Source organism: Fulmarus glacialis, unplaced genomic scaffold (assembly GCF_000690835.1).
Source record: "Fulmarus glacialis isolate BGI_N327 unplaced genomic scaffold, ASM69083v1 scaffold10811, whole genome shotgun sequence".
In the NCBI taxonomy this organism is placed as follows: domain Eukaryota; kingdom Metazoa; phylum Chordata; class Aves; order Procellariiformes; family Procellariidae; genus Fulmarus; species Fulmarus glacialis.
Genome location: NW_009190918.1, coordinates 8,332 through 21,095, shown reverse-complemented (window position 1 = coordinate 21,095; position 12,764 = coordinate 8,332). Strand labels below are relative to the sequence as shown.

Here is a 12,764-nt window from a genome sequence, read left to right as displayed (position 1 = left end):
AAAGCTGGGGGAAGAAGGAAGAAGGGGGGGACGTTCGGAGTGATGGCGTTTGTCTTCCCAAGTCACTGTTACGCGTAATGGAGCCCTGCTTTCCTGGAGATGGCTGAACACCTGCCTGCCCATGGGAAGCAGTGAATGAATTCCTTGTTTTGCTTTGCTGGCGTGCCCGGCTTTTGCTTTCCCTATTGAACTGTCTTTATCTCAACCCAAGAGTTTTCTCACTTTTACTCTTCTGATTCTCTCCCCCATCCCACTGTGGGGGGAGTGAGCGAGTGGCTGTGTGGGGTTTAGTTGCGGCTGGGGTTAAACCACGACAGCCCTGCTTGTAGTGTGCTGCTATTTGCACACCCTACAATATGTCACAGCTTCTCATCAGAACTGCATCCCTCCTATCTGAGTGGTCTGGGCAAGCCCTACAAAGCTTAAGGTCCACTGCTCAAAAAATGAATCTTAATTTGTTTCAAAAGCCCTAATCAAAACACCTAAACATTACCAGAAAGAAAACATTCACACCATGGCTTTCCTGCTATGGGGCATAGAATAAGCATCAGGAATCTTTTCAATAGCAAGGTAATTTTCAAATGCTAAGAAAAATCTGACCCAAAATCTGCCTCCCTCATTAGCCCCCTCCAACCTTCAAAAGACCTCTCTTCCTTTCTACACTAGTCCTCAGAAAATCTTCCTACATCAACTCAGAAGATTGCAAACTGATGTTTATATCCTTCTTCTAGAGGGATGGGATAGATACTGAGGTTGCATCAGACAGTACACTCCGTAGCACCATATTAGGCAAGACAGTATAACCAAAGTGGCAGATTTCCTCATACCAGAGTCAAGGAACCTGCGTGTTCTGTCAAGCTGGAGTTTTATAGTTTCAAGATATTCTCAAGAGTCTTGTCTGCTCAAAACTATTCAGACTAGGAGTACCTTCTGGGTTGTTTTGTGTTTTGCTCTTGTTGCCTAATGTTGGTAATTGCCAATCAATCAACGAACATGTCCTGAATGTTCTCCATGAGTTTATACACGCTCTATGCCAGGCTCTTCAAAAAAGTTTTGGGCTTTCCAGAACAAAAATTTTACTGACATCCCAAAGCAGCAGAATCCAGATCAACCCCAATTTAAATCACAGCCTGTCTTTTGTTATCTCTACCTCACAGGAATAGGCACAGATGTCCAAGTTAAGAACAAAGAAAAATTTAAAATGAAATCACTGAAGTAAGGGCATTTAAAAAAAAAAATCTACAGGCCTCCACCTCAAACCAGATCTTTACCTACCCTGGAACTGGAATTTGATGGCATCCATTTTTTCTGTTCCATTAAGTGATGAGAAATTAGCCATTTATTCATTACCTACATTCTTTAAAGACAAGATGATCCATATCCCTCTTGGGATGAGTTAGTGGGGCCCAAGGTCTACTTGACCTATTACAACCTTTTCTGTAAGAACTTTCAGCCCCTCTGTATTAGCGCAATTAACATATATGACCCTGACTCCTGCGTGGGGAAAAAGCCCCAGGCTATCTTGCAATGTAGGGAAGGTGATCACTGAAATACTGTAAATGGTAATGGTGTGCAGGGATCTCCCATATTGAGACAATTTGCACATCTACATTGCAAATCACTAAAGACAAGGCACTTCTGGAAGGATGGGTTCAAACAAAACTATAGGCTCAAAACTCCACTTTGAATGTTGAACTTTATGAAAATTAAGACTCAGATCTGAGTTTCCTATTGCGACTCTACTCCTGGTCTGTATTATAAAAGCCAGAAAATTATGCCTGTTGATTAAGTCACTAACACACCGGTATGTTGCATCTGTTTAAAGAATCCCACAGCTATTGTCCTGGAAATAGCACAAAGGAAAAGATGGGCAGGCAGAGGGATCTTCTCCATATCTCCATGACAGCAAACTAGGCAGTAGCTCAGCAGGACGCACAATGGTTGTGAACTCATCACTTCTCTTTGCTAGGCAGTGCAACGCGGTATCTTTGCTCCTTCTGTCACAAAGCATTGTTTCTGATCTCTAAACTGGTGGAACTTCAAAGGCAGAAGAGCACTGAAAGACTGGGGGATCTTCTGGGCTGTGTGTGAAGGTGAGGATATTCACTTGAAACATAGACTTTTCCAAGCAGCAACTACTACCACAGAGCAGTCTGAAAGGGCTCAGTGCATGGCCATACTAACCAGCATCGCCTCTATCCACAGCTAGTGACAAGGGTCTCCAAAATTTGAAGAGAATAGGAATTAAGCTTTTCAGCTCTACCGGTATGAATCTTTTGGAACACAGCTGGTAAGAATTTTTTTTTTTTCCCCTGGGAATTATGTTCAGCTCTAAGGGTCAACATGGCAATAACAGAACAGCAATAAGTAACCACCTTACTGAGTCACTCCTTGAACTCGTTAATGGAGATGGAACAGTTAATTAGGCAAGGGGATTAGCCAAAGTACAATACATCTCCTTTATCAACACAATCCATGCTGTGACACTCATCTTAGCCCTGTACTTATGACCTTCATGTTGTACAGAAGACATTCTTATTGACACTACCCATGGGCAACACCTTCTTCTAATTACCTTCTCTACAAGGGGATTTCATCATCAGGGTTCCTGCTCTTTGTGCGTGCATATATATATCTCTGCTCTCACAGATACACGAATACAGATTTAAGCTAAGTGTGCTGGAATACTTAGAGCACAGATTGGCTGTGAAACAGGTCAAGAACCCATGTCTGCCATGAAGATAACAGGCACCTTTGTGCTGCTCACCCTGGCAGCTCTTTGCTTAGCAAGTGAGTAACCTTTTTTAATTCCTGATATTTAGTTCTAATGTTCAAATACTGCAAGCTTCTCAGTCTACTGGGATAGTAAGCAATGGTTGCTAGACTTGGGTGGCAGAAAGCAAGTGAAATTTTATGCTTGCAAGAAACATTGCACCAGCTTTACAGTTGCTAATGTGAGTAGATGAAACCTATTCCTTGATGGTGGTGTGAATCAGAGCTGCATTGTAACTAAAAAGTGAACTGTAAAGCCTCAGAACTAAAGCAGGTTTTCACCTACTTAATTTTTTCTTCCATCTGAGCAGGGAGCTTGGAGCCAATGAGGTCCTTCTCCTGCCAAACTGAGCAAGCAGCACACAGTTGATTATGCACAGGCCACATAATATGGCTGTGAATAACCAGGCTGGAGAGAGCTTTGAGGTGCAGGTTGCTCTATGGTAAAATAGAGAGCTGGGAGGAATTTCTTGAGCCTTTACTTGGTAATTTTTTTTAAAACAAAAACTTGCAATAAAAAAAAAGTAAGACATAGAAAAATAAGTACATTTAGAATAACTTAAAGAGGAGAGTCCAAATCTTCTCTGCTAGTAGTATAGCAGTTCAATAGCATTATGAATGTTAAAGAAGCAAAACAATGAAAATGTTAAAACAAAACCAAAATTATGCCATTTTGAATAGATCTGAAAAGTTTGCTTTGAAAATTGTCTCAAAATTCTTATGAAAAATGTCAATTTCAATGAAATGGCATGCTTTTAATGGAAACTGTTCTTTCAAACAGTGTTTTATTAACTGCAGATAAATAAATAAATATTGCTTTCATAAGAATTCCAGCAAATCCCTTCCTTGAACTTTCTAGTTTATCTTGTCCGCATTAAAACTTTATGGATTGATACTTTTTGAGCCACATCTTTTTTGCATTCACTCCCAAATACATAGTGGATGCTAAAAGAGGAAAAAATAACATCTTAATGTTTTTGTGGAAGTGGGTTAAATTTGATCCAATTCCAGAATAATGAAAACTCAGTCAAACTTCTGGTGACATAGAAACTTGACATGGAGCGTTATTTATGCTAGTTTTCTTTACCTTGGACAACTTTATTTGATGAGAAGATGTAAAGCAGCTCCATGAAAGGAAGTTTCAGTGGAAAGCTTAATGGCTTTAAAGATCAAAAAAAAGCTACGTTTCTGTGTTTAGTCAGAAAAACAAGTGCTAGAGCTTTATTGCCTTTTAGAACACAATGCCTTTTCTTCCTGCTCCTTCTGTACAGAAGCCTCTGCCTGATAACTTTTATCCCTTGGAAGCTACAGAATGACGATTACAGGACAGGAGAAGAACAAAATACATTCCTAAAGAAAGGAACAAATGTGTCACCATAATGGAGATATGCCAATGTTACTTGATTACTTTCTGGGAGGCGTAATTATCATTGTTTTGGAGGAGCTTTTTGAAGCCCCACCTGAGAACAGGGCTCCATTATATTAGATGCCATGTGTATACAAAATAGGAGCTAATCCTTCTGCCAAATAGTTTAGAATCCATATCGACTGGCAAGGGAAAACACTTTTAAAAGTGGTATTATGATCCAAATTGCATTATCATCATTATATATATTTTGTATTGTATTTTAATGAAGATATTATCCTCATTATTGACAGAAAATCAAAGTATAAAGGACCATTTGATTTGCTTACAGCCACATATTATTTTTTTTTATAAACCTGGGAAGTAAAACCCAGTCATGCTCAACAACTAGTTCATCCTAAACAGACTGGCCATTGGACATAATATTGGCTCCTGGGTCTTCAACCTTTTTCTGGTGAAAAGGGGAAATTACCTCCAACAACAAAGGCTGTTCTAGTTTCTGACACAGATTTCTAAGGTAAACAATACAATAAGGTCTACTTGTTTAATAAGTCATGACACCTGTATCTTACTAAACACTGAAAAACTATGTCAGTATTTACTTTCAAGGAGGTAAGAGACTTGGTATTGCTGGAAGGGCTGGTACTAATGAAACCATCCCAGTTGCAAACTGAATGTTCAACAGTGGTTTTTATTTTATCTTTTGTGATTCTGTTTATATTGCAGATGCTGCCAAAGAGAATGAGGTGAGTAATTTTATCCTTTATTTCTGGATAAAAATGCATAGTTTGTAACAACATGAGGTCCATGAGATTTAAAAAAACATATTAAACATTAATTAAATGCTGCCAAAGTATTTCAGAGAGAAATCCCTGAGTTTGAGATATGTGGTTTCCATACAGTTACCCTGACAACTTCCAGATGCTTTTACATGTAATGCAGTCTGGGCAAGAAATTGGGCAGGGCCAAATTTTAAGTCAGAGAAATCAATATTTATATTTATAAATTAGTATTTATAAATTAATATTTATCTGATGATGACACTATAGGGCTTTCTGGGTGACTTGCAGATCCTAAATCATGTACCTAGAGATTTTAATTTCTCTTTGACTATGCTGGAGTGTCCATCCTGGGGTCAACCTCTGAAAGAAATGAGGCACCAAGCAATGAAATTCCTTACTCATATGAACAGAGACAAGCCCTTTGGGAGTCCAGTGGGCAGTAGCAGGGAGTAGAAATTCACACACACACAGAGCTGGTCCCATACTAGCACAATACATACAGCCTCTGATGCCTAAAACTACACCAAAGACATACATACTTTTCTAGGAAGAGCCTGTTCCACTCCCCACACCTGTTCCACTCCCCACCAAAACTTCCCCATTTTACCAGCTATTACACATATATTTATGGGCCAAATTCACCTAGCTTCTAGCTTTTTTATTAGCTGGCCCTTGCCTCTCAAGAGTTGGTGGGTGACCAGTTTTAAAATGCTAATGTACAAGCTACAGAGATTCCCTCCTACGCCACTGCCTCTGCTGGGCGATGTTGTGGAAGCCTCTCAGCTATGTCAGGTCTCTGACCTGCTTTTGCCGTTGGGGCTAGGTGTGCTGCCTCCGGCTTTGCAGCCACAGAGGTTGAAATGTGTGAGCAGCCAGGACTTTGGAGGAGAGGGAAAGCACCAAATGAAGGAAAAACCTAGGTAAACTAACATCCTATATGCTTTTTTTTTTTTTTTTTATGGGACACTGGATTTAAGCCCATAATATCCAAAAAAGTGATGGGCTAATGACTCTTTTTGCCAGTGGAGACCTCTCAGTCTGTGCTGCAGCCATAGCACAGGGGCTGGGCTGCTGAAGGGGCTGACTACACACAGCTCCTCACTTCACCCACCTGCAGACCCCGGGCAATGACTAGCTTAAAACCAATCGTATAAATTGTAATAAATTCCAGGGTTTGGCTGAAGTAACATTCCTGTCTTTCACTAAGAGTTGGAATGAAGGGGAAGAAAATCAGGCCATAACAAGAGAACAGCAAGGCTGGGTTCTGTTTTAAATATATACATTTATAGTACATATTTTGGCTAGATCTTCAGAAAGGAAAAGCTCCAGTCATAGTGTCCCCCCCAAATATTAATATGCTTCAAATTGTCACTAGACTAGCAGCAAAAAGGGCTGAACCAATTTTCATTACAACAGCACCTGTAAGGACAAGTGATTTCCCAGGCAAACAAACCCTAGGCTTTTGAGGATAACAAACAGCACATTAAACAGAATATGTGCACTGCAAAAGGAACTCCTTGCTTTTCAAATACCAGGAATGACATTCACTTGACAGGAGAAGATTGAGCTCCAAAACCAGGTCCGGAGCACTTTCAAGTAATTTCTTTTATTAGTTTGTACTCCCATTTTCGTATCTAAGTCAATAATGAATACAGTCCTACTATCAGATGAGGGCCTTTCAACAATTTCTTTTCATGCTGATACTTAAATAGGACTTTACTTAATTCTGCCTGGGCAGATCCTTTCACCAGTGTAAAAGGCGTCAAGAGCTGATACTTGTGCAATAAAGAGACAGAAACCCTTCACATCCTTGAGAACTAATCTCACCTGAATTTACTGACAACTGCAATCAGGTAGAAAAAAAATATTAAGGCTCAACTTTTCTGTAGAAGGAAAAGGGGCTGTATTTTTTCCAGTGACTGTATTCGTATTCAGACAGATAACGAAGTCACTGAAGGTGCTCAGTACCTGACATGGGTAGCATCACACACATCTCTGTCGGAAGGAATGTTTCTTTTTTGTGGCTTAGGCTCAGCTAATATAGATGTTGGAGCCCCATTGACTGTGCTGCTCTAGAGCAGCTGACAAGCTTGTCCAAAAATTTCATATATTCATTGTCTCTGTAGGTGAATGGAGAATGTGAGAAAGATGGATTCAAAGAAAAAATATAATGTATTTGCAGGTAGACTGCAGTGAATACAAGAGGTTAGAGAGAGGAAGACCTATTTACTGCGAAAGACTCTATCAACCTTTTTGTGGCTCTGACGGGAAAACATATAACAACAAATGTTCTTTCTGCAAAGCAGTCCTGTAAGTACAGTATTATGTAATTACTCCTAAATAAGCCAAAATCTGAGATTAGCTGAGTTATCTGGTATTTCCATTCCACCTAAGTGCTATCATTTTTTTCAGGGTCGCTACTCCTCTGCTTCTTTGCTTAATCTTTATAGACTAATTGCTTCTCCCACCAATAAAGTCCCACCAATTAAGCTAAACAAATGACCTTGATATTTGTGTGAGCGACTTCCTATTCTAGCAGAAACTGTAGAAGTCGGACACTATAGAGAAGAGTCCAATGAGCAACACAGGGCTAACAAGGCACCTGGGCCCAAATCAGGTCATATAAGAATTCAAAAGTGGTACTGGAAATATCGTGCTTTTTATGGATAAAATACATAATTTTTGAAAGAAAATTGTTTACAGATCAATGCCTTCATGTCTGCTACACATGTTTATAGTGTCTGTTAGCAAGTCGTTGGCTGAGGACTTCAGAGAGATTTTAGTTTATAATGTTAAGCTTACTGTCTGCAATGTCTATGTCCTCCCCTTCCTTTGCAGGAGAAGTAGAGGTGCCTTACATATGAAGCAAGTAGGGGCATGCTGAATGAATTCTGCGTGACAGAGAAGAGTGTCGAGAACAGCTTTACACTGCCTTATGACAATCCCTTAATTTAATTTCATTCATCCTGCCTGTTCTGACGATGGTGAAAAAAGCACAGAGTAGGCTTTTCAGTTGTGCTCTGTCATTTGCTGCTTCTCGCTGCTCCTGAGTGTTGGGATTGACACTTCTGTCCTCCCTGCAAAGCATTTCCTCGGGATTCTCAGGAGCATTGCTGTTTCTGTGGCAAGTTGGTTTTCACATGAGCCCTTCATTACGTATTTGTCTCCACGGTTAAAGTTCAAATCTTCTGACAATGCCACCTGATTTTAGTGGACACAAGTCTGCTTTCCTTGTTGGTGAAGTGTTTTCTTTCATTTACCCAGATACTTCTTTTCAAAGGCTTCAGCTTTGCTAGGCAGTGCTTTGACTCTTCCACTTTTGTAGCTAAATTTTAAATGCTCACCTTTCTTCCTACTTTGTACAATTCTGATTCATATATGTTGTTTAGCTACTTAGTTTGCATGTTTATTAAAACAAATGTTGACTCTTTTTTTGTCCATGGTGACCATTCTAGAGAATAAGTTTATTGCATCTATTATTCACAAATGAGATATTTCCCAAGTTACAGAAAATAATCACAGAGCAGGAGCTAGGGCCAGAGGTAAAAAACCAAAGCCTGAAAGACAAAAGTTGTAACACTGATAATATGCACTAGATGGCCTCATGTTACTGAAATTTACCCTACAATCTGGCTCTTTTTTTCCTTCAAATGAAACAAATCTGGTAAACTGCAAAACTGTGTAAGTTTCGTAGCAGTCTCTGTTAAATCCTGTTATTTAAATGTGACCATTAATGATTCTGTTCACTTCTAATAAACTGGCCACTTTCAGACCTGAAGAAATTTCTGTTCCGCTCTTACATCCTTATTATCTTCATTATTAAGCTAGTTTATGTCTTTTACACTTGAATAGTCAGTCAAGGGAATACATTTTCCCAGAATTAAAACTTATGAATGACTGACTTTACTGGGCTTACGCATGAAGAAAATTTTGGAACTGGAATGTGGGTATCATTTCTGATTTCTGCTTGGTACTCGAGTTGGGCTGGAGTAAGACTCATACTTCAAAAAAATGGAAAATGAGGAAAGAAGCTCATGTCCTTGCCTTTGAAGGCAAGACACCAAAAAGTCTAGCCATTCCACTGATGGCTGAATGTCACTGTAGCATCAGGCAGGCTGCATTCTGTAACAGAAGGACCAAAGGATTTGTTGGTCCACGGTGTTAGTATGTGCTCTTTCTCCTGGCAGAGCTGAGAACATCACCCTCATTCTCTGTAGAGGAGAAGAGGCTGTTGGACTTTATGTGATGCTGATTAACAACCAAAGAGAGAGTCTTTCACAGGCGACTTCTTTACCAAGGAATTAAACAGTGCCAAGACACAGCTGTGAGCACTGGAACTCCATCATCTTTAGTTTGAAATTGTTAGCATGGCCCTGGCATGATCCTGTCTTGGATCAAAATTCTTTCCAACAGTTCTCAGGCATATCTTGGGAGGCTAGGGACCATTCCCAAATAGGAAACTGGATGAAGGTACCCTGTTTTGGAAGCTAAAATAATTTCATAGCAGAGATCATAGAATCATAGAAGCATTAAGGTTGGAAAAGACCTCTAAGATCATCGAGTCCAACACCACCATGCCCACTAAACCATGTCCCTAAGCGCCACATCTACACGTCTTTTAAATACTTCCAGGGACGGTGACTCCACCATTTCCCTGGGCAGCCTGTTGTGATGTGACTAGACTCAACTAGCTGCCTCTGGACGAGAGAGGATCTGTTTAATTTGCTAGTACACACTGATATAACCCTAGTCTCTAGTTTGAATTATAATGTGAACTGGCTGAACTATTTTCACGCTAATTGCCTATTATACTCAGTACATCTGGAACATCTGGAAGAATGGTAAAGCTGAAAACAACAAAAAAAGAAAGGAAAAATTGAGGATTAATGAAATGCTAGATTAAATTTGTAAATGGAGTGCTATTTTCCAACCAAGCAAACACCATAAAAAGTAAATACTCTGCATTTCTATGTCAAATAATACTAAATAATGAGTGTATTTAACAAGGGACTTCTTTTTCCTGACCGTACAGTTCCCTAATGCATTGCATTTCTGGGCAAAATAGCAGTAGCTACCGAATGTTATGTAAATCTTGTCCAGATGGATTTCTTAACATTATTATATGCTGTTCCCAGTCACTAGTGTGTCCCATGAAACCACACGTAGCAGAAACAGGAGCCTAGGGACAGTTTTGGGGAGGGAATGGGGTTTATTCCCCACTGTGTGTGGCTTCAGACTCTTTTCTAAGGGTCAGTGGTGCTCTGAATACATTAAAAACCTATTCAACATTCCAGATCATTCAAAGGCCACTGAAACCGATGGGAGGCTACCTGTGACCTTGGCTTTAACTTTCATCTTTCAGAAAGGAGAAAATGGGCACGTTATTTTCTAGGTGATGCATAAGCAGAAGATACTCACTTTGATGTTCTATTGAGATTATCAGTTTAGAATAACAGTCTTAGATAAGAGCCAGGATAAAATTGGAAACCTAAACATTGAGACTAATGAAGATGGATAAAGAGTTTCTACACAGACCACAGCCCCCTTCTCTTTGTTACTGAAGTCAGGATTAATTAGCACCTTCATGTGTCAAAGGACGGACTACTGCTCTGAATGCCAGATCACAAAATTGTGTGAGGAACATAAAGCTCCTAGAGCGAGAACTGTGGTCACTCTCTTCATGGTACCTCCCAGACTGTGTTTCTGCTTGGTGTATTTCTCTCAATAAAATCAGACTTTATGTGTGGTGCGGACAAGGGGTGGAGGGGCTCATCTTCAGGGGCCACGTTCTTCATGAAACAGAACAAGCACAGTTCATTAAGAACAAGCCATAGTTCCCTACAATGCCAACTTATCGATGTTATTCCAGAAAAGCTGGCAGATCAAGTCACATTTACATTCTTCATTTTGCACTTTGTTAACAAAGGCTTAGTTAATAAAGGCCATTTCCATGAAACCAAATGTTCATTTCATAGTTAAAAAACGACAGTAAGCAGGTTTCTATCACATATATTTCTTTATTTAGTCCCTCCATCATTAGTATTTTCTGATTGTGGGAAGTTTATATTGCTATGAACTATGTTCTCCTGGATATGTTTAAAATAATTTTTTCATGAGACTGTCCCAACCGCTGAAGCAAGTTATCAGAATGACACATTTTCAAATGTAATTTACACTCATGGTTGCTTTGGAAAGCAGACCTTCCTTCTACATTAGTGAAGAATGGATGCAACAAATCATAGATGATGAAACTTGGCATGTTCAAGCATTTTCAGATAGTCGCAGTCACAGGCCCATGGGCAGATGGGTGAATATCAATCAGAACCAATGGACAACGTTTTAACGAGATACAGGAATCTACCAAACAGAGATCAACACATATAGATTTTAACATCCCATAAGATCTCTTGAATTTTGTTCTTCCTCTCCATTAGCCCCCCACCTTGATGCCTAAAGGAGAAAGGGAAGACAGAAAGTAGATAGATGGTACTAGAGATGAATATATCAAATGCTGAGAAGCAATGAATTCAAGTCAAAGAGGATTATTTTTTATGGAAGGTAAAATACATTATCACAACAAGGGAAGCTAAAGGTGAAATGTAACAAATACTACAAATCCTGGGAAAAATAAGAGGAAACCTTCAGGAGAAAAAAGCTCAGGGAAGATTTTAAACCAGGAAGCCGGAGAGCACTTGTTCATTCCTTCTTCTCGTTATCTCCTCAGGCTTACTTTTGTGCACAAACCAGAGCAATATAATATTTGCCGATTCCTAAGGATGCATCTGTTAGCTGAAAAAATCTGTAGTGAAACACACATTGACCATACTGCCTTCTTTCTTCTCCCATGATTGCTTAGTGGAGAAGGCTCCATGTGTTCAGCTAAGCCGTGTACTCAAGAATCCTGCAGTCTGACTGAAACGCTAATAAAGGGTTAGGTGCAGATGGCATCTTTTTATCTTCTCCATGAAATAAAGAGGCTGGAAATCCTTGTAATTCTAACACAAACAAAGTAATGTGGACTTTTTTAGGGGTTTATATGGTTATCTTCCCACTCTCTCTCAACCCAGCGTGAGCTTCTGTTAATAAATGATGGAGAACACTAGAATGGTGGCGTATATTATGAAAATACTGATGTAAACTGACATTAGAGGTTTTTTTCATTTTTCTCTGGCCAAAGATAGGGACATTACATACCACTGAAATATTTTCTAAAAATCTTCGAGCGTCTAGTGAAGCTGCCATGTCTTGAAGTTGCAGGTAAGACATCTGACTAGAAAAGCAATGCAATAAAAATCCTCCATTGGGTCACCAGACTATTCAGGTACTTTCAATGCATTTTTTCTTTCTTCTTTAGCTAGACTGCTCACATTAGTACCTCCAGATTAGATATGTGGCTGGTAAAGAGATAAATTTAAATCTGTGCTAAAGAAATAAGAAAATGTTGGTTAGAGCCACTAGTGCTCATGACCTCTGGCACAAGACCAGCAAGACTTAAGGGCTGTGTGCACGGACTAGTGAAAGAGGCTAGTCAGATGGCTCTGACTATTATCTTTTGGATTAGGACATGTATAAAGCATGAGAATGTAGGCTGGTACTGAAACTAAAGATAAATCAGTGGCAGCAAAAAATCTGCCAGTATGAAATGTTACTGCTCATCAGATAGAGTTGTTTCCTGTTAAAAGAGATAAGCTAAGAAAGGTAAGTAACCTAATTCTCTTAGTATTGAATGAGAGGAATTAATGGAGGACTTTGGCAGAAAATTCTTCTCTCTATCCTAAGACACAGGCTAAAGCCACCACTATCATGAATTCTGTTTATCTAGAAACCAGGTCCCAGCAATTAGG

The 12,764-nt window shown here is 39.5% G+C and overlaps 1 protein-coding gene across 1 annotated transcript; it reads left to right on the top strand.

Annotated features, from left to right (window-relative positions):
• Window positions 1–2,726: 2,726 nt before the first annotated feature.
• Window positions 2,727–7,804, top strand: LOC104083116 (ovomucoid-like). Its single transcript, XM_009586496.1, has 4 exons — window positions 2,727–2,790; window positions 4,865–4,884; window positions 7,103–7,230; window positions 7,759–7,804. Exons 1-4 carry the CDS (start codon window positions 2,727–2,729, stop codon window positions 7,802–7,804), a joined length of 258 nt encoding a protein of 85 aa, XP_009584791.1.
• The last annotated feature ends 4,960 nt before the right edge of the window (window positions 7,805–12,764 follow it).